The 21,534-nt window shown below is 39.2% G+C and overlaps 1 protein-coding gene and 1 long non-coding RNA gene across 4 annotated transcripts in view; both read right to left on the bottom strand.

Moving 5' to 3' along the window:
* Positions 1–395: 395 nt before the first annotated feature.
* On the bottom strand, positions 396–782 carry LOC141349687 (uncharacterized). Its single transcript, XR_012357648.1, has 2 exons — positions 594–782; positions 396–533 (listed from the first exon to the last, which is right to left on the bottom strand). It is a non-coding gene; the product is annotated as an uncharacterized lncRNA (long non-coding RNA).
* Positions 783–1,649: 867 nt separating this feature from the next.
* The window catches only part of zfyve9a (zinc finger, FYVE domain containing 9a), a 30,426-nt gene continuing 10,541 nt past the window's right edge, over positions 1,650–21,534 (bottom strand). The window contains exons 4-20 of one of the 3 annotated variants that reach the window (XR_012357625.1): positions 19,453–20,957; positions 19,083–19,182; positions 17,801–17,977; positions 17,390–17,553; positions 17,011–17,140; positions 16,641–16,763; positions 15,011–15,166; positions 13,281–13,505; positions 12,052–12,134; positions 11,867–11,971; positions 11,066–11,216; positions 9,371–9,451; positions 9,066–9,228; positions 5,384–5,489; positions 5,096–5,272; positions 3,394–5,015; positions 1,650–2,732 (exon numbers count right to left, since the gene is read on the bottom strand). Coding sequence is in view for 2 of the 3 variants with exons in the window: in XM_055202545.2 (XP_055058520.2) it covers positions 4,854–5,015; positions 5,096–5,272; positions 5,384–5,489; positions 9,066–9,228; positions 9,371–9,451; positions 11,066–11,216; positions 11,867–11,971; positions 12,052–12,134; positions 13,281–13,505; positions 15,011–15,166; positions 16,641–16,763; positions 17,011–17,140; positions 17,390–17,553; positions 17,801–17,977; positions 19,083–19,182; positions 19,453–20,957 (3,608 nt within the window). In the remaining variant the exon portion in view is untranslated. Of the gene's footprint in view, positions 5,016–5,095; positions 5,273–5,383; positions 5,490–9,065; positions 9,229–9,370; positions 9,452–11,065; positions 11,217–11,866; positions 11,972–12,051; positions 12,135–13,280; positions 13,506–15,010; positions 15,167–16,640; positions 16,764–17,010; positions 17,141–17,389; positions 17,554–17,800; positions 17,978–19,082; positions 19,183–19,452; positions 20,958–21,534 lie in introns of all 3 variants that reach the window. The other 2 variants (XM_055202545.2, XM_073853300.1) reach the window with 2 other exon arrangements.

The following is a 21,534-nucleotide window of genomic DNA, read 5'->3' as shown; positions in this document are numbered from 1 at the left end:
TTGCCTCTTGATTTTGTAATAACGTTTACTCCAGCTGTTACGTTAATGCTTTAGAGTTCATGCCAATGAGAGCTGAGCTTTTTTTGCTGCTCTGGGATGCACTAATGCCAAAGTAATCACTGTTGCTGCAGTAAGATAAATGACTTAATCTCGTCTCCCTGATATTAGGAGCATATGGCTGCCATGTCATTACTACGTATATGAGTGCTATGCAAATTAGTCACATGCAGTTAGCTATGCACAAACGATTGCAGTTTAACACTTTGTCTGACATTTCACAACTTGTTATATTATGTGAACTGGCTGTTTAACACTGGTTTATTGTGGATAGGTAGTGCCAGAGTACTGTTTATATATGTATTTTTTTCTTAAAAGTACCAATTAAAGCCATAAACCAACTACACTCTCAGAAATAAAGGTACACAAGTTGTCACTGGGACATTACCCTTTTAAAAAGGTACACTTTTGTACCCAAAGAGTGGATATTAGTATTCAAAGGTACATATTGGTAGTTCACAAATACACATTTGTACCTAAATGGTACATATTAGGACCTCTTTTAAAGGGTACTACCCCAGTGACAGCTTTTGTACCTTTATTTTTGACAGTGTAGATGTGAATTATCTGTTTTTCTTTATGCTTTTTGCACATGTAAATGAGTGGTGCCACCAGATTAAAAATAAGAAAATCATCCCCCAAGTAATTTATTTGAGCTTATATAAGCACTTTGTTGATGATTTGTTGTAGTAGTAGTTAGGCTGCAGTAGTCAGAAGAGCCACTTTTGTTGCCATTTAAACTTAGCAAAGGAAAACCTTTGCGTCTTAGAGAGTTGTGTGTGTTTGTGTGTATATATGAAACTTTAATTGGTAAATCTATTTGATACATATAGCTGATTTTAAATTGTCTAGATCTGTCTGAATCGCAAATGCTCCTACAAGACACTTCAGCCATATTTAGCCAATGTTTACATTGCAATTTTGTGTGCACTTAAGTTATTGTTTTAAGATTTGATGGACACCTTTTGATTTCACTTGCCATAGAAATGACCCCTAATTAATTCAGTCTTGTTCACTTTGCCGGTCTAAAAATAACTCATTTAGGTCTTCAAGATATTTTGTTTTTAGGCCTGGACAATGTGAAATCTTGGTTAATAAGTCTGAGTTATATGCTGTGCAGCTCTGTCCATTCATTTCATTCACAGTTGTTCTCATCTCATGTCAATTATTTGGTTTTAAACAGCTCTGGCACTTTGAAAAAGCAATTTAACAGTCACAAACTGAGCCTAGTCCTGGCTTAAATTATACTGTCAGGGTCAATTCTTCACTACATTTGTTTCATAAATTATAAGGCTTTTACTGAAAACTGCCTTCAAGTTGTCTGGTCATTTGATTCGTACTAGGATCTCATATATATGTTAAATATGTTTGGTTTTTACTATTCCAAACATATGGTTTTATGGTTTCGCCTGTATTTTATTTTTCTCAAGTTTGTAAACATTGTTTTGTTATTAAATGAGAATTTAAAACTTGTAGATTTTTTTCCTTTAAAGACTTGATGAAAATGCAAGCCTTTATTCTACCTTACATGCAGATTATTAACATGTCTTCAAAAGACAAAGATGGCGTATTTTTGTATATTCAACAACAGGTTTCATAAAGACTGCTTTTATTGACATTTGTAGTGTACAATAAAGAAAAGGATGTATATTTATTTCTTTTTGGCTTCTTATACATTGCAAATTTTTTCCATTCTGCCATGTCAGTTTTATCAGCGTTTCATCACAGATCAAAGTGAATCTGAATGGATTGTACAAATATGTCCTTGAAAGCAGATCCACCCATCTACTGAAACATCAGATTTAACTTAAAGGGATACTTCACCGATCCAGCATTCAGCCCCGTATCTGCAGAAACCCGGCAGCACCACTGAATGACCATGTCTCCCTCCCCCACCTCCCCCCGAGAGGAGAGACATCCGCACCCTGGCTCTGCAAAAAAGTCCTCCGACGATGCAATATGACGATTTTTGCACCATTGGAGGACTTTTCTGCAGAACCAAAACGCAGACATCTCTCCTCCCAGGGGGAAACGATGGAGGGAAACATGGCCACCCAGCAACACTGCCGGGCCTCCACAGACACAAAGCCGAATGCCAAATCGGCGAAGCATCCCCCCAAACTAGTTCCTGTCTGTTTCAGCGTGCAGGGTGTGTGTGATGATTCTGGGCAATCAAAAAATCTAAATATACAAGCTATGATCAACAAAACACAGACTGGGTTTTGGGTAATACAACACTGCACATCTGGAAATAAATAAAACAAAGGTGGATGCAAAGAGGTGGTTTGAAATGCATATGGAAGACAATGTAACCTTCCTAAAATGCCATTTATTGTAATGAACAGTCCAAAGCTGTCAATACAACAACAAATGATTTATGTCTGTACCTCTGACCTGCTAAAATAGATCCATGAGGTTCACCTGCTGTCCTTATTTAACATCCTGCACCAAACTGAGCTCAGGGTTTCCGATTGAACCATATGCGACATTGCTATTGAAAGTCATAATAGCACCTTTACTTTCTGTCCAATGGTGTAATCTGATTGAAAGATTAGCTACAATTTGATTGTCATTGTCAAAATATACTAGTCAACATTTGAAGTGGATCAAAAAGTTAATATTTAAAATAAAGTTGCAGTCATTTTGGAATGGAAAAAATGACTGCATCATTACAACTGAAAACTGACCTTTTTAATCAGAGTTGGTACATGGTTAAAGAATACCTGGATTTATAAATTGGAAAAAATTTGTGCGGTTTTTGATTTTTTTTACTTCATATTACTATATGGCTGTTTGTTGTCCATATTATGTGTAATAATAAGAGGTAGTAATATTAATATTGTTTAGTGTCTATTATTATTATTATTTAGCTTTTTTTTATTATTATAATTATATTTTTTTCTGTTAACTGCCTCAGATAATGTTTTTGTGGTGTAAAAGAAAAAATAAATAAATAAAAAGATCAAAAAATATATAAAATAATTAAAGTTGACAAGACAAGAATATGTATTGGGTAAGACAACTTTTATGAAAGGTTTTGATTCACTTCAAATGTTGACTAGTGTACTATAGTTATAGTTATCAATATCATGTATAATTCTTGCTAAGAAGTTAACTAGACAGGGCTTTATATTTATACACCCAGTCACAGTGTCTTACAGTTTAGCTAGGTTCGACAATACCCCCGTTTGACTTTCGGGAACATTCATGAAATTTTAAAGTATTGATAATTGTGATCCACAGTGAATATAAGAACCCCCGTGCGTTGTATTTTTGGTGAGCGCCTGTATTATTAAACAAGATCCAAATTAAACATTAATTGAATTACTCCTGCACTGAAAAAAATGATTCATTGAATTCAATCAATTCCTTCAAGGTAAGTGGCTGCAATCAATCCACTCAAGCTACATTCAAACAAAAAAATTATATTTCATTTTACGTTACTAATCTTTTTTGTTTAAGTGTAGCTCAAATAAATTGATTGCAACCACCCACCCCAAAAAAACTGATCAAATCCAATGAATCATTTTTTTCAGTGTGCTTACGAACTGAGTGCTATTCTCATGAACCCTTTATATAATTTTATAACACAATATCAGTAAAAGACAGCAAAATGAAATGCTATACAGTTATGGGCCATTTTTTTTACAAGGCAGGGCCTGCAGATTTCCGCTCATATAAAGCATATTAATAAACATTCTTAGCAGCTCCATAAAATGTCTGTTTAAGGACGTAACACATCATTCAACACTGCTAGAAACCAATGGAGTTAATGAAATAATTAAGGCTAAGAAAGCACATGCCAGTTATCTCGTGATTAACTTAACATGGAGTCAATCTTTCAAGAATATATAATGTTAGTCTTCGTGTTCCTCATCGTTCCTCAATAATGGCTTCATATCCAGTGCACTGCATTGCTATTTTACATCTATTCATTACATAATTCCTTCCGAAACAACATTTTGAAAACACTGGGAGGAGAACATTATATAAACACCAAAAGGTTGGAGAAGAAATGAGATGGGCTAAGATGGAAAGGATATAGCGACCACAGATGATCTATAGGTCAATACACTGCATAAGTACTGAGAGCTTCGTTCGTGCCAAACCTGCCATTCTGTGGTTCTTGAAGCTGTAGTCGAAATCTTGAAGGCCGCTTGATGTTATTGTTCAATTTTTATAAGTCAATAATCACTTGAGAAGAGTTTTGTTTGTAACAGAGGTCCGTTCTTGACATTTGTAACAGGTATCAATCCTACTACTGTGCCACAATCTTTTTATGCAGTCCATCTCTGATGAGGCTACATTGTATTAGCTTTGGAGCAATATTTCCACCAACAAAATCCAAAAACAAAAGGAGGTCCATGTTTATGAAATAAAGCATCTGGTGATTCATAAAGCTTAAAGGCGAGACCGAAACTCGAATCCGTTCTTTGTTTGTATTGAGGCTCTGGAACCGTGCACCATAATGCAAACCTTTCCAGGTCCCTGTCTTTTCAATTTCAGGAGTCTCTCCGATAGAGCTGAGAGTGAAGGGCGCCCTCTAGTGTTTTAGGAGATCAATGTTGCTACAACATGTACTGCAGAGATCCGATTCCAGTTTGCCACTCAACAGGGCCTATGGTTTCCACAGTGGAGTTGAGAAGTGAGGAGAAACGAAAGAGAGCACCACATTCAGAGGTCCCAGTGGAGATGGTGCATAGGTGGTATGGAGGATGTTTTCCTGCACAGCTTTCAGGCTCTTTCAAGTGCAAATGAGAGAGAGAGGAGAGCAAGAGAAAATGGACACTATCCTTTTAGGAGATGACCTCCAGGATGTAAAAGATGAGCTCCATAACCACAGGCCCCTCGCTTAGCTGGCAAGCCCCGCTGTGAATCACAGGGATGAGGGCACTGTCTAGATCGCTCAGGTATTGGGGAAGCAGCGGGTGACCGTTGCTACCTGCTAGGTAGCCCACCTGTAATACATTTAAAAAATATATATATATTAAAAGTCTGCACTAGATCATCTGTGTAATCCTACAAGAACAGTTTGTACCTGATCAGAGTCCAGTGTGATCCGCAGACCCAGTTTGGCCATTCCATCCTCTTTGAGAAGTTTAAGGTGAGGGCAAAGGGCCATGCAAAAAGCCCTTGCAACATTTTCAGCGAGACGACTGTGGTCTGCGGGATCACTCTGACCATTGGTCTGGTCCTCACTTCGTAGGAAGAACACCTGAGCAAACAAGTATTAAACAAAGTTTTGCAAAAAAAATTAACAATGACATTAAGATACGGATCACTAAGATGTGTAGCAATTTTTAACTAATATGAATAATGAATGAACCTCTGTCCATCGTATGACTTTCCCGTTGGCCTTATACTCGGAGCCATGGAAGATCTTAACGCTGGTGACTGACTCCATGGATTTTCCATCAACGGGACTGATGACACTGTCATTAAGAAACAACAGGTATATTAGTGAGGCTGTGCATAAATGGGTGAGAGCTAGGGGTGTGACGAGACACTTAATCTACGAGACGAGACACGAAATTGGGTTCACGAGACGAGACGAGATTTTTTACAGTTTTTAAGAAATCCTCAATGATAAAATAAATGATTGGGAAACTGAAATCACATTATTTTGAAATGTTTTAACTAATCTAAGACTGTCCCGAAGTATTTTGATATTTTTGATAATAAAAATAGACCCAAGTTAGCAATAACCTTTAAAATTACATAATAATGACGATGCATTAATAATTTGTTCAAATAAAGTATCAAATCGTAGCCTTTGTAATAAAAAGCAGCATGTGTATGTACTATAACAAATGCCTGCAGGGGGTGCTAACGGACCAGCTTCTGTTACTTTCACTTTAGAATCTATACTTTAGACGCTTAATTTTAACCAAAAAATGTTTAAATCCATTTAAATCTTTAATATTTGTTCAATTCTTTATAATAGAAATTATATAGCAACTGTTATTCTTGAACAAGAACATTCAAAGATAAACTCCGAGTGAGGGTTTAAACTGAGACATTTCTGACACTGATCAACAGACAATCGCAACGCATCTTAGATGAACATTATTGGAAGGCCAAACAAAAAAGCACATGCAGTAAAAGACTGATTATAATGCACTGGAAAAGGTTTAGCCAGAAACTTAACTTTATGCTGACAGTGGCCGTTTCGCAAACAGAAAGCTGCATCCTCCGGAGGTGGCACATGTAGGCTGCACACGTCATCAAGCCTGGTTTATTTAAGTTAACTGAGCATGACATTCGCAAGTCATAAGCATATTACAACAATTTACGATAAACGTAATGTAATAGTAAACTTTATAATTGTTATTATTCTGTAATAAGACAGTCTTTATGAAGTATGCAGTCCACAAACGCGACCTCCAAAGGATGCAGCCCCCTGCTTGAGAAAGGCATTTCACCTTCATGAGAAATCTTGTGACATAATTAATTTCGCGATACAATTTTAATCTCGCGAGGTCTCGTCATACCCCTAGTGAGAGCTGCCTGCTACCAACATATGGTCTACTCTGACTGTAAAGAGCCCATACAAATTTGTGTAAGCACCACTTTTCCTCTCTTTGTCCAACTGTTTCACTACACACAATGCAAAATGGTTAATTGTGTGAACGACACAATAATTAGGATTACAGATGGTGAGACGACTGAAATCCTGCCAAAAAGTCCAAGGTTTGTGTGATCACCTCTTGAATTTTACCCATCTATAATCAATTCATCCCATATATCAATATTTTAATCTAATTATTACACTTAAACCAAATTTTGAACCATGCTGCATGTTTTTACAGTTTTAGAGAAAAAAACATGACAGCATTAAATTAAAACAGGTCCGTTTAACCTACTATTTTAAGTTTTGACTTGTTTTTTTATAAGTTATGTCAACTTATTACAAGTTGAAATGTGACCCATACTGGCAAAATGAGTCTGAATGCGTCTAATTTTGTTAGAGGCAAAAGAAAGTATAAATGTCGATTTTGGTAGAAATTGAGGTTTTTATAAAAATAAGTAAATTAACCCCTTCAGTCTAGGGCTGCAGGATTCATGCTAAAATGTGAATCACGATTTTTCTCCATGGGAATTGAGAAACCGATTCCCTCACACAATTCTTTTTTTTTTACAAAAACATTTATTATGCACTTAACTTAAAAAAATGTGCTACAGTACTTTCAGTTATAATAACGTGTCTTAAAAGTCTCTTTTCCTTATTTTAGACCTCTTAAAATTTAGAGTAATTAAAAATTTGTTAGTACAAAAAGCACAGGTGCTATTTAACAGCTATCAAACTAGCCAACCTTAAAACTTTAAAAACACTAAACCTTTAACAGACTTAACGATCAACATTTTGAGGCATCAGAGAGAAACGCAGACATGTTACAAAGTTCCCCTCGTGCTAAAAACCCTTTCTAATGGGGAACTTGTGGCGGTGACACAGAGACTCTTTCTCAATCTGAAGGCTGCAGTCTCTGGGGGTCGCATTTCTAAGCTGCGCATTATAAAGACGGTCTTATTTCAGAATATTAACAATTAACGTTATAAAGTTGACTACTATTTTTAGTTAATCATTAATTGTTGTAGTATGTTTATGACTTGCGAATTGCCTACATATGCGACCTCCGGAGGCTGCAGCCTTCCGATTTAGAAACGTCTCAAGGTAACATTAACTAATTTCCTTGCCTTCTTTCGGAACCAATGTAGTTGCATTGTCACTTTCTCCGTCGCCACCAGGATTTTCCACAATGACGCTCGTTTATCCTCTCTTTTTTGTGAAAATTGCCGCTCCAAATCCAGCAAGTAAACCACTGTATTTAGGTCTGCCGCCTTGTTATACGTCACGCGAGTGACAGCGGAACGCCGCAAATGAGATGAGAGAGAGGAGAGAAACGATCGGGTCTAATTGGTGAATGAATAGGGTTTGGTTTTACCCTGTATGAGTGTGTGTTAGCAAGTTTGACTGATATTATAGCATCTTGGATTGTAATGTAAATACGTGAACACGTGAATGCAGCATCTGAATACGGGGGAAATAATGTATATACAAGTGAATTGCCGTCGTTTAGAATGAAGATCGCATTTATGTATGAGTCGAGATTGTGATTATTTTTTCGATTAATCATACAGCCCTACTTCAGTCCTGATTTTTTAGGTGTTTAATCAGTGTACCTTTATTGGTTTGAACCACAAAACATGTGATGTCCATTCCAGTGGACGCAAGGTCTAAAAGGGTTAAGCCCTCGTCTAGCAATCCCAATGCTTTAAAAAGCCATTAAACATCTAAAATGATCTTTATTTGTACGTTTTATAAGAGGTATACCATCCTAAATGCTTAATGTATTACAGACATGCGTGTTCATCCACATGCGCGTGACATTCATTCCTATGGCTCCAAACAAAAGTTTTATTTTGTGCCACCATACTTACTCGTGTAACTACTCATGTAACAGTCTTTAAATAAAGAAAACATGGAAGTGTTTGGTAGCTTCTAAATTCATCCCTGTTTGGATCCTAAGGAATGAATGGGGCTAGGCTAAATGCTAACACAACACGAGGCGCTGTACAAAGATTAAAAGTGTACACATTGAATAAAGATAGGTATGTATTAATTCGTCTAAATTTAGGTAAGAACATAGTAAAATATTGAAAAATTGTGGTGTTTTCCTTTAAAGTACCCTAAAAGCATATGCTGATTTGACATCATTTTTACAGTGTACAGTGTAAATGGGGACAAAGACATTTAGTCCCACATAAGAGGTTTTTATTTCTTCCTAAAACACTAATGAAGGAGTCAACAAACAGATTTAGGAAAATACATTCCATTGCCTGAAATTGTTGGTGTATTGATGTGCATTTAATTAAGCTCTCAAAACCACGCTCCATTAAACTAGACCATATCATTAGATGGTGCAAATGTTCATAGATTAGCTTTCCGTAATGGCATCACTGAACTTGTCATGTAGAAACAAGACATTTTTTTTCTCTTGTTTGCTCACCCCTTGTTAACATTGTGGTCTTCCTCAACCCACTGGATATGCACATGCTCCTGGTTCTCCTCTTGATCAGCTTTCCCACAAACGACACTAAAATCTTTCATCTCTTTCAGCGCTTGCCGCAGAGCCTCCATAGTTTCAGCTGTAATCTGTACCATCACGCCATCTTAGACACAAATATTTCAATGTTACTGTCCTACGTAGTATGTTGGTGGAATAGAAACTTTACTTGGCATCAGTATACTAAAAGTCAAAAAGTTAAATAGGATATTATTCCCAGAGGGATCAGATCAAGTCTTTAGTGGTACCTTCAACAATGCTGGTTTTAGCCACATATCCAGATGAGGCCTTCAGAGCCCCGCTGAACACAAAGAATGAGGCACCAGTCACTAGAAAAAGAATGAAAGAAGATTTGAACATCAAAATCTTCAAAAACATGCTTTCCTTAAACATTTCTGTTACTTATTATTTTAATCTTTGGTGTCCCCAGAGTACGTATGTGAAGTTCTAGCTCAAAATATTATATAGATAATTTATTATAACATGTTAACATTTCCAAAAAAATTTTTTTTGTGTGTGTACTCTAAAATGCAAATAAGCTGATCTTTGCACTAAATGGCAGTGCCATGGTTGGAAAGTGCAGATTAAGGGGCGGTTTTATCCCCTTCTGACATCACAAGGGTACGTTGTGTAGTTATGAAGGGTAGTTTAGTAGAAACTATGGAGTTTAGTTTCGCGTGCACACGTGAAACTTACTTTGGCGTGCACACGTGAAACTTACTTTGGCGTGCACACGTGAAACTTACTTTGGCGTGCACACGTGAAACTTACTTTGGCGTGCACACGTGAAACTTACTTTGGCGTGCACACGTGAAACTTACTTTGGCGTGCACACGTGAAACTTACTTTGGCGTGCACACGTGAAACTTACTTTGGCGTGCACACGTGAAACTTACTTTGGCGTGCACACGTGAAACTTACTTTGGCGTGCACACGTGAAACTTACTTTGGCGTGCACACGTGAAACTTACTTTGACGTGCACACGTGAAACTTACTTTGGCGTGCACACGTGAAACTTACTTTGGCGTGCACACGTGAAACTTACTTTGGCGTGCACACGTGAAACTTACTTTGGCGTGCACACGTGAAACTTACTTTGGCGTGCACACGTGAAACTTACTTTGGCGTGCACACGTGAAACTTACTTTGGCGTGCACACGTGAAACTTACTTTGGCGTGCACACGTGAAACTTACTTTGGCGTGCACACGTGAAACTTACTTTGGCGTGCACACGTGAAACTTACTTTGGCGTGCACACGTGAAACAAACTTTGGCGTGCACACGTGAAACTTTCGCGTGCGAAACTAAACTTAAAAAAAAATTCTGCACATGAAGGTTTCGCATGAGCACATGAAAGTTTCATATGAGCACATGAAACTAAATTTTAGATTTTTTTACTCCAATGTCACCTTAGGGGCTTGGTACAAGGGAGCCCAATTTCAATGACCTATTTTTTCACATGATGCAGAGAATGGTTTACCAAAACTAAGTTACTGGGTTGTTCTTTTTAACATTTTTAGATTTTCATGATATGTCCCCTTTAATGTCCATAATAGTTATATTTTTGTTTTGCAAGTAATAATTTAACACAACAATATAATATTATCTCTGTGTGTGTGATTCTGGTCACTGGTGACATTGTTCATCCAACTCCATTTTTGGTGGAAATGTGAGCCGGTACCGAGGTCAGACGGAGCGTTCGTTCCAGCTTCTGTGCCCACACAGAGCCAGTACTCCAGTGTTCTGACACCTTTTGAACAAAAATGACTTTTCTAGTTGTTTGTTTATTGAAAAAGTAGTATGCTTTACGGGATAGAAGGCCTAGAGATTTGTAAAATTCCCTGATTAAGGGTTAAGGGTTAGGAACCCCAGTATGCCAAGTAAAATAGATACAGATACAATTAAGGTTTTAAATGTCAGATGTATTTATTGGTGACACACCTTTGCGCGGTTGGTGATGAATACTGATGGCCTGCGTCTGGTAGTTACCATCGTCGTTCTGAACACACACCAGGTGGGAATCTGCCCGGTCATTGAAGCATGCTCCCATTGCCAAAACATGCTCATTTGACTTAATCATTGCCTTCATCAGCTGAGAAATGGAGAAACCCAGAGAAATGTATTTTTTAATTTACGCATAATCTTACAAGTAATGTGTAATCTCTGCACTCCTTACAGCACCAATAATCAAATTCCTCTAATATTTCTCATATGCGAGTCCTGTCTATAGTCTATATCATGTCTATAAGTTTGATTAACAAATAGTCCCACCATAAAATCACATTATATGTTGAGCCAGTATGTCGGCCCACTCAAATAAATATATTGGTGTAAAACACCAGAGAGCTTCTATAAAACCCACCCACAAACAGCTTACAGTTGTCTCTGCACGTAAATTATCACACTTCATCTTTAAGGCTCATGAACTCAGTGAGAGCTCCTACAATAACAGCAACCTTATAGTAAAAGAAAAAATTGTCTCTAATCCCTGCCATATTTCAGTTCTGCTCCATCCAACACCTCTCAAGCACAAGCTAAAGACACACAATCGAGAGAAAGATGATTGGACAAGCTGTTGTCAATGCATCACTTGTTCCATTGAACAGTTGGCATTATGTTTCAATCTGCTATGTTAGCGTTAACTGTTGCACATAAAGACCAAATACATTTTACACTGATGATATTTTTAATCGTTGCCTGATGACAACCAGACAAAAACAAGTTATTGTTGTTTCAATTTACCTCATTGTAACGGTTGCTGGGTATCTTGATACACGTTTTCCTCACTTCCATGTCTATCACCAGCCCCTTCACCAATGGCAACGTGTACTGGTAATTACGAAAATCCTGTAAACATGTGAAACAGCCAAATGACGATTGGGTTTTGGCATGTGCTCATGAAGGAGATAAAGTAAAAATAGCCTTACCGCCAGTAAGTTCATAATGGTATGACCGGTCTCTCCAAATAAGGGCTTTCTGAAGCGCACGCTAAACAGAGGGCAGGGGTAGACTGCAACATAACCACATATGACAGGCATTAGTTCACCAAAAAAAAAGACAACTCAGTCATCATTTACTCAAATTGGTGCACTTCTCTCTTGCCAAAAAGTGAAATGTGACAAAGGTTATTAGTCCATTCAAACACTGTTGGGTGATCTGTCTACTTAAGATCATACTAAGACAGCTAGAACTGAATGTCTATCTCACACAGTTCAAATAACTGAATAACTGAAAGGCTCCTTAAAGGGATAGTTCACCTTAAAGTGAAGATTCTGTCGTCGTTTGCTCATCCTCATGTTGTTCTGGACCTGTGTGAATTTCTTTGTTCTGATGAACACAAAAGAAGATATTTTGAGAAATGATGGTAAACACACAGCAGATAGTGACCATAGACTTCCATAGTAGGAATAAAAAAATTGATGGAATTCAATAGGTACCGTCAACTGTGTGCTTACCATCATTTATCAAAATACTTATAACATATTTTTTTCCTACTATGGAAGTCTATGGTCACTATCTGCTGTGTGTTTACCATCATTTCTCAAAATATCTTCTTTTGTGTTCATCAGAAAAAAAGAAATTCATACAGGTTTAGAACAACATGAGGATGAGTAAATGATGACAATTTTCATTTTAAGGTGAACTATCCCTTTAACATACAATTATGCATAATTGTACCGATCTGACTAGATAGATCATAGCAAACTAATTTCTGCTGATAACCACTGTCAAAAACCTCCAGCATAAATGAGATTAGAGTGGTATGTGGTGTCTCTGAATGAGCCCATTGCATATCAGGACTGAGATTAAGGAGTTATAAAGCTCAGCGGGATATACGCTGTTAATATATTCCAACTCTACAGGAGCCATAGCTTACAAATTAGTGTAGATAGGCACTCTGTGTGTGTGTGGGGGGGGTAGATGTCTTAGAGAGGAGCAACTATTAACTTCCTATACAACAGCAGGCATCATCATCCATGATCATTATTATCCTGTACCTCTCGATGTCAAGGTCACAATAGCATGACTGCCTTTAGCCAAAAACTGACTTTCGTACAAATCCTGCAGCGTACTTTAAACTATTAACTATCCCAATCTTCAGCACAGCTAAGCTGAAATGTGCAATAAACCTCTTTACTTAACATATTAAACTTACATCTGTATTCTGCCCCTAGGCGAAGCATGAGCCGAATGGGAAAGACCTTGGCCCAGGGGGTCTCCCATTTTTGCAACAGGATGCCAAAGAGGTAGGGTGGGTTAGGCAACGGCAGGTCCTGAAGGGACTGGAAGGAGGGGCTGATGTAAAGGAATCCACCATGCTCCTTACTGCCCAGAAAGCTTTGAGTGAAAAAGGAGTGGCCCAGGTGGCTTAACACATTTCCTGTAAAGAGGAAAGTGAGGTCAAGAACTAACAGTGTCTTTTTATACATATAAGAAATCTCATTATGATCAAATACCAAGGCGGTACTGCATGTATCCTCAGGGAATCAGGAAGAATGCACTGTGATCATCTTAGTGAAAATATGCATTCAAGATGGCAGAGGTAAACTAAATGACATTTTAAGGGACACTCCACTTTTTTTTTAATATGCTAATTTTCCAGCTCCCCTAGAGTTAAACATTGATTTTTACAGTTTTGGAATCCACTCAGCCCCACCCTTAGCATAGCTTAGCACAACCCATCCAATCTGACCAGACCACCAGCCTGGCGCCAAAAAATAACCAAAGAGTTTCGATATTTTTCCTATTTAAAACTAAATTTTTCTGTAGTTACATTGTGTACTAAGACAGACGGAAAATTAAAAGTTTCAATTTTCTAGGCGATATGGCTAGGAACTATACTCTCATTCTGGCATAATAATCAAGGACTCCGCCGCTGCTACATGGCTGCAGCAGGCGCAGCGACACCACGCACCGCCTGAAAATAGTCCCCCTGGTTACTTTCAATAGCAGGGGACCATTTTCAGGCGCTGGGCAACATCATCGCGCCCCCCGCAGCCATGCCACAGCAGCAAAGTCCTTGATTACCACGCCAGAATGAGAAAAATATCGAAACTCTTTGTTTATTTATTTTTAGCGTGATGCCAATGGTCTAATCAGACTCAACGGACCACGCCAAGCCATGCCAAAAATGCTAAAAATGCTACCACCAGACCCAGAGATCAGCTGAATGGATTCCAAAACGGCAAGAATCAAACGTTTAACTCCAGGTGATCTGAAACATCAGCATATTTTCAAAAAAGTAGAGTGTCCATTTAATGAAAATTTTACATAATTTTTACAACATTTAGAATTCATTCATTAATGAAACGTATAGATTAAAAATCTAATAACAAGTTGACTCATTTTACTGAAAACAAAATTTAAACTACTGTATATACTTCTCTCTTATGCAGAGCATTTCAAACCAATCACTTATTAGGGTTAAAATCTATTAAGGATGCTGCCATTAGTCGATATACAGTAGGCATAGCATGCTAGTTTTTGGAACAGAGATAATGAGTACAGCTCAAAATAGTCTAATAGAAAAGAGTTCATGATACTTATCCACTACATAAGCTGACAGCTACTAAAGCGGGTCAGACGAGTAACATTCTATCACTCAAGACATTTAATTATCTTCTGCACATCTGACAAGAATCATACATTAGGCCCTAAAGAAATGCATTCAGTGTAACATGACATTGGAACCTATTTATGGCTCCACCCACTGAACTGAAACAGGGAGGGCTGGGTGACAACAGGAGGATTGTGTCTAAAGAACAATATCATCTAAAGTAGATCCACAGAGGCCAGCAGCCTAATTTTATCTATGTAGGTCTTGTACTCGTTTCGTCTAGATCAGTTTACCAAAACAGTTCCCTCGGTTGAGGTGTATCAGTTTACCTGTGAGAGACTCCCGGTAGAGCTGTACAAAGTGGCTGAAGATGTCCTTGGGAATGGTTTTCTCATCAGGGAGACACTGCAGAAGCACTACAACCTCTGCCTGACCCACAGCATGCATACCTTTTGTTGTCATATACCAGCATTTCCTATTTACATCTGCCATTAAAGATATAGTTATTCATGAGAACTGTGGGAAAATGTTCACAGAGTGAAAAAATATCCACAAAATTTTAGCTTTACTAAAGAAATACAATATTTAAAGGATGTCAAAAATGTAGACAAGGTTGATTTTAAGTTTTTTTCCAAAGTGAGATAAAATAGACACTAATTTAAGCAAGCAAAAGAGTAATATCTGCAATTAAATTCTCTGTAAAGTCAATCTTGAAATCACATTATAAAAGTATTGCTGAAACATGCCCCCCCCCAAAAAAAACTGTTAAACTATGTAGTATTGCATTGCAGAGTTAGATCGTTAAACAGTTTTCAGGATTATTTGGGCGGGGCTAAAACAGCGGCTCAATGCCACACTGAAGCCCCTGTGCATGGCCCCGTCCCAAACACAATCGGGTGTGCAAGTGGGTGTGGTTTAAAGGATTAGTCAATTTTATCCAGACAATTTACTCACCACCATGTCATCCAAAATGTTGATGTCTCTCCTTGTTCAGTTGAGAAGAAACCACGTTTTCCGAGGAAAACATTCCAGGATTTGTCTCCTTTTAATGGACCCCAACACCCAACAGTTCCAATGCAGTCCAAAATTGCAGCCTCAAAGGACTCCAAAAGATCTCCAACGGGGCACAAGGGTCCCACCCAGCGAAACGACCGTCACTCCTGGCAACAAAAAAAAATGCACCCCTAAACCACAACCTCTCATCTTCCTCCGGTCCTGCGACGCGTTACATATATGAAACGCACATTTGCGGGCCATTTTAAACAATAAACTGACACATCAATTAGTATCATTCAACATACAACAACGTGGGAACGGTCCTCTTTCTCCACACTTGTAAACACTGGGGCGTAGTTTCGCATACGTCATCCGTGACCTCTTGACGTGATGACTTAAGCAAGGTCACGCTGGCGCATCACACAATCGGAGGAATACGAGAAGTTGTGGTTTAAAAGTGCACACTTTTATTCTTTTTGCCAAAATGACAATCGTTTCGCTAGATAAGACCCTTATGCCTCGTTTGAGATCATTTAGAGTCCTTCGAAGCTGCGTGAAACTGCAATTTTAAACTGCACCAAACCTGTTACGTGCTGGGGTCCATCAAAGTCTATTAAAATTAGAAAAATTCTGGAATATTTTCCCAAAAAACAATTTCCCCCCGACAGAAAAAAAACAATCTGGATGACATGGTGGTGAGCAAACTATCCGGATTTTTTTTTTATGGACTAATCCTTTAAGCAGTAACAGCGGACACAACCCCACGCTGCCTATTTTTTTCAAGAATTTGGTAACTTATTTCATGTACTTGGCACTTTTTCCAGCATTCAAATTCGTTTTTCTATGGTGTGACAAACTTTACAGGGACTTTAAGATCTAAAAGATGCTACAATCTGACATAAAAGCTTAAATAACTCAAATTAAACTCTACAGGGCATCTAAAAAAAAGAGCAGCAGACTTACAGTTGACCAGTTTGACCATGGCCAGCAGGTTTGCATTAAGCACAAACACCAGAGGATCAGGACCTCCCTCCTCAAGCTGCTGCATAAGCAAAATCTCAGAAGGTCTCTCCTCCACTGCATAGTCTGCAGATAAGACATCTCATATCAATCTTGCAAATGAAAACTGATCTGTTGTCCATAGCAGCCTCCACTGCTCTTTCATGGCACGACTCTGATGAGGAACGCATTGTTGAATGCACCCAATGAAAGCCCTCCCTTTGCGTGAGTGGTGTAGACGTAAACAGAAACATGCATACGTACACACACTGACAAGCACAAATACTTAGTTTAAAGGAGTGGAAGCAGCTGAATGGTGAGGATGGGCAAGCACCTGTGATGTGGCCTCCCGTACCTCCTTTGACGCCTGTGGAGATTAGGATGGGAGGAAGCCCGTCCTCGGGGATCAGGCTGAGGGAACTGCCCACAGGGCTTGTGGTCGCGGCTCCAGGGGCGTGGTCCACCTGCAGGATGAGACAAGAGACAAACTTATGACTGGTAATATGCTTTAACAACAATACAACGTGGCACAAAATTATAAAGCCTAACTAAGCTAGGCAGCACAGACGACAGTAAACTGGCTAATACAGGATTTGTTCACAAGAGATGCATTTAAGATGCCAGTTGTAAATTAAGATCCATCTCATCTGAATATTTGTGGTCACAAAATAAGAAGAATATCAGCTTTTATTTCAGACTGAGTAGGTTATCACCTCAGATGTGTTGGCTCCTGAGAAATTGCTTGAGCATTGTGGCACAGCCGCAGGTTGTGAAGGTTTGGGGTTTGGTGCAGGCTCATTAGAAGTGTCAGTAGTTTCCCCATTGGGTAGAATTCCATCTGCAAACCAAACCCTTCGTTGCTCTCGAGGAACTGAACCTGGCAGTGCACATACACTGTAACTTGCAGCAAAGTTTGATTTCAGACATGAATTTCACATTAATTTCAATCTCTGACATGGCCTTTATCAGTCCATATTAAAGATATCAAGGTTATATTTTTACAGAATGTTTTTTACATTATGTCAGATGATTCTGGGTAGAAACCGGTAAATCAGAAATAAATGACTTTAGCTGAGTTTTCACTGACTGGGTCACCATTTTGGTCTTATCAAACAGATGTTTACCATCAGTGCCTGGTTGTTTGAGAACACCAACAGGCACCATGACTGTTGGCGGAGGGGAACTGAGGGCTCCTGATGCCTGAGCCTGCTGAAGAGGGGGAATAGTGGAGCAATACTCTGATGGATTGTTGGGATTCGGGCTCTGGTTGCAACCACCTCCCGTATTCTCCCATGCTTGAGCTAAATAAAAGGCAGAAATAACATGTGCTGGTATTATTAACCTTGCCCAATTTAAAGAAATAAAATTTAAACTTCAACACATTCATTATCATATTGATTCTGTTAAACTGAAAACAAAAAACTTATTTACATATCAAACTCATTTCAGTTAATTTTAGGTTAATTTAAGCATTAAATAACCTTTTTTATACGGCTCGTTGGAATGCTTGATTCTGATTGGACCGTTGCAACATTTGCAGTTTGTTAATCTCAAACAACCGCTCAAAACTAATAACACACCGTAACCCGGATGCTGCAAATCATTTTGATAGGTACAGTTAAATTTTACACAAAAAATAAATGATTAAACCAAATAATGTGTTCACGACATTTTGACGTCTTATCTTAAAACCAAAAGGTAACAGATTTTCCTCATGGAAGGTCTGCATTTGTTAAAAATTAGTAAATAAATATTTGGCTGGGCCATATCGCATACATATCGCAGGCGATACATCCGCGATAATTAATGCGAAATTGCCCTGATTGTCGGTGAACTACGGCTCTGTGTAGTAAATGCCGCTCCCTCTGAAAACAGCTGATGGTGATTTACTATGCCATTACTGACGGGATGCGCGTGACAATCACATGTGATTTATCGGGCATCCCTACCGGGGCCTATTTTTGCGATAACAAGCGGCTATATATTATCGTTTACTTAAAGGCAGAGTGCACTATATCTGAAAAACGCTTTGGAAAAGAGTCAGGCCGACTACCAAAACACACTTGTAGCCAATCAGCAGCAAGGGGTGTGTCTAATAACCAGCATCGTTGCCTGGGTTGCATACCTATGGGCCGGGTCTATCAGCAGAAGGTCTAGATTCTTTTAGGGTAGGGGCGTGTTTGTTTAGGTGACTTCAAATGTCAACATTGGCTTTCAGAGATCATGGACCCTGCCTTTAAACTCAGAATAGCTATTATAAGGTAGCAGTCCTGTTAATTGTGATTTAAAGAGAGAGACATAAAACTATGACTCGATAAAGGCTACAAAACTTCCCAGCATAAAATTTCTTTAAGTTTCTTTAAGTAAATTCTGTACTATTCTGAAGAAGAGTTTTACAATACTTACCATTCATAAGTGCACGGTGGCAGGTAACACAAACTCTCGCCTCTTTTCTGTCCATGTACATCAGCCTGCTTTTCAGACTACAACAAGCAGCACAGAACACCTGGCCAGACACATCATATACACAATGTTTAATTAATATAAACAAAATATAAAAATTCATTCAAAATTAATATTTCATGCCAAATTGTAACAACATTATGCAATAGCAGGGCAAAACCAGTAATAGCATTTATTTCTTTAACAAGCCAAAACATGACAAGTCATGCACCTACGTTTAAAGCTGTTCTGCCTGATACTTTTTCCAAATCCCTAATCTCAAGAATGACTAATCTCAAGCAGGCAACATTAATTAGAGAACAAGAGGCCTTACCTTACCACAAGCCCGACAATGATGCCTTCGTTTAGTGAAGGTGAACTTGACCTCGCACTTCATGCAGATGGGTGCTTGAGAATCAGGAACCCACACAGGGGCCACTTCACCCAAAGAGCTGAACGGTTTCCTTGAGAGGACTCGCTGTTGACCTGCCTGGAGGTCATTGTCAGGAGTCTCAAAAGGGATGAGGATACCCGAACAAGCATCTCCAGTCTCTCCATTTATTCTAACCACTCCAGACTCTGTTTCTCCACCCAATGATTCATGGTCTCCAGTCCTACACTGTGGCTCCAGGTTCTTGTTCTTGCCAGCAGAGCCAAATTCATTCTGTACCTGACTCGACAGAGGCTGGGGAATTTGCAGTTTCAGACTCACAGGCTGTTTTGGCCGGGCGCCACCATAGGGCACGCTGACAGGCTGCAGCCGGCTATTGTTGAGTTTGGCTGTTCTGCCAGACTCTGAACCCCGAACTGAATCACTGCACTCCTGTTTGCTCTCTTCCATCTCCTTTTCCTCTGTAACAGAGTCCTCCTTTGAAGAGACCAGAGGCTGGTTGGGTCCATCTTTATTAAGGTCCACAATCAAACCATTGGATGGGGAAATCTCTGCACTTGGGGATTCAGCAACTAGGTCTTTATGCATTCCCTCTTGGTCGTTCTCTTGCACTTTAACTTTCTCATCCTGATTTAATTCCCAGACATCTTTTCCTTCTTTTTCATTCCCAACCAATCCACCATTTTGAAAGCCACCTTTCGCTATCTTACAATCCACTTCTCCATCACCATTGGATGTTTTGTGCAATACTGTTTCTCCATTCTTGGAATTACTTCCCTCTGGAACTGTCAAATTACAATCCATCATTCCAACTTCCTGGTCGCCTGCAGGTGAACCACTGACATCCTTGCTTCCTTCCATCTCAGCAGATGAGACATCCTTCGTCAAAACTGATTGTATATGTCCAGGTCCATCCTTAGGAACAGAGAACTCATGAAAACCAACACCCTTTTCTTCAACATTACCATTCTGCTCCTTCCTAATGTCACAGGGAACACTGTCCACAAGACATTGCTGGTCTGTAACAGACTGACTTTTGTCATCCTTGAAGCACACCTCAGTACTGCAACTATGATTGGGACTAGAGAGATATCCGTTTTCTAGTGCCACTTGGTTGGAGGATGGCACCTCCGGCAACTGCCCATCAGCGCTCACAAGCTTGCCAATGTTGGGCTGGGGCAGAGGAGGACTGTGAACATCTGCTGTCCGGTCCTCACTCTTGCCCTCTGGCTGTTGTCCCAACCCTTGTTTACTCTCTAACCTAGTGACCTCAGCCAAAGAGGAGCCATCTGAAGTCTGTGCATCTAGCAGTGGCTTGAAGCTGAGAGGGCTTTCCTTTGGGCTGAGGTCAGAGTGGGTTAGTGCAGGGTTTAGGGATAGAAGGTGTGACGGTGGGGCCAGAATCTGAGTCCACTTGGCATCCGAGAGAGTCGGTGTGTCCGTTTCATCTGAGGCACATGAACAGAATTCTCATTAGTTTCTATCTAAGAAAACGTAAGATTGAAACCAACAGAAGATAAATTGAGAAAGGAGGTCAAGCGAGATTGGAAAATGTTCAGGAACTGGGCCAATCTGGTCAGTGCCTTGGGATCCATCTGTCACACTGACACATGAATCCTTTGGAATGTGGGCAAGAATTCCCATTCTCTTACACTGAACCAAGCATGGCACAACACACACATACATTCTCACTATTTTTTTCTTTCTTGTGGGGCCCAAAGAGGGCTGCTTAATGGATCATTTTACCCCCATTAATCTGTCAAGATTAGTGTTGGAGAGGAGGTATAAATTCCCTCTGCCATTCAATGGAAACAGTAAGAGGGTTTGTGTGCGTGTTTATTTGACGGAGAGAGAAATAAATAAATAAATAGAGGTAAGCCTGTGTGGCTTTTAATATTCTTTGTTACATACAGCACAAAGCAATCAATACATTTCAAAGTCAATTTAATAAGCTGTGCGCCAGCAGCTGTTGTCTGGATAACCCAGAACCATGACCAAAATAAGCCCCATTGAAAAAACACTAAT

This window comes from Misgurnus anguillicaudatus, chromosome 2 (genome assembly GCF_027580225.2).
Source record: "Misgurnus anguillicaudatus chromosome 2, ASM2758022v2, whole genome shotgun sequence".
In the NCBI taxonomy this organism is placed as follows: Eukaryota; Metazoa; Chordata; class Actinopteri; order Cypriniformes; family Cobitidae; genus Misgurnus; species Misgurnus anguillicaudatus.
This window is presented reverse-complemented; position numbering and strand designations above follow the sequence as displayed.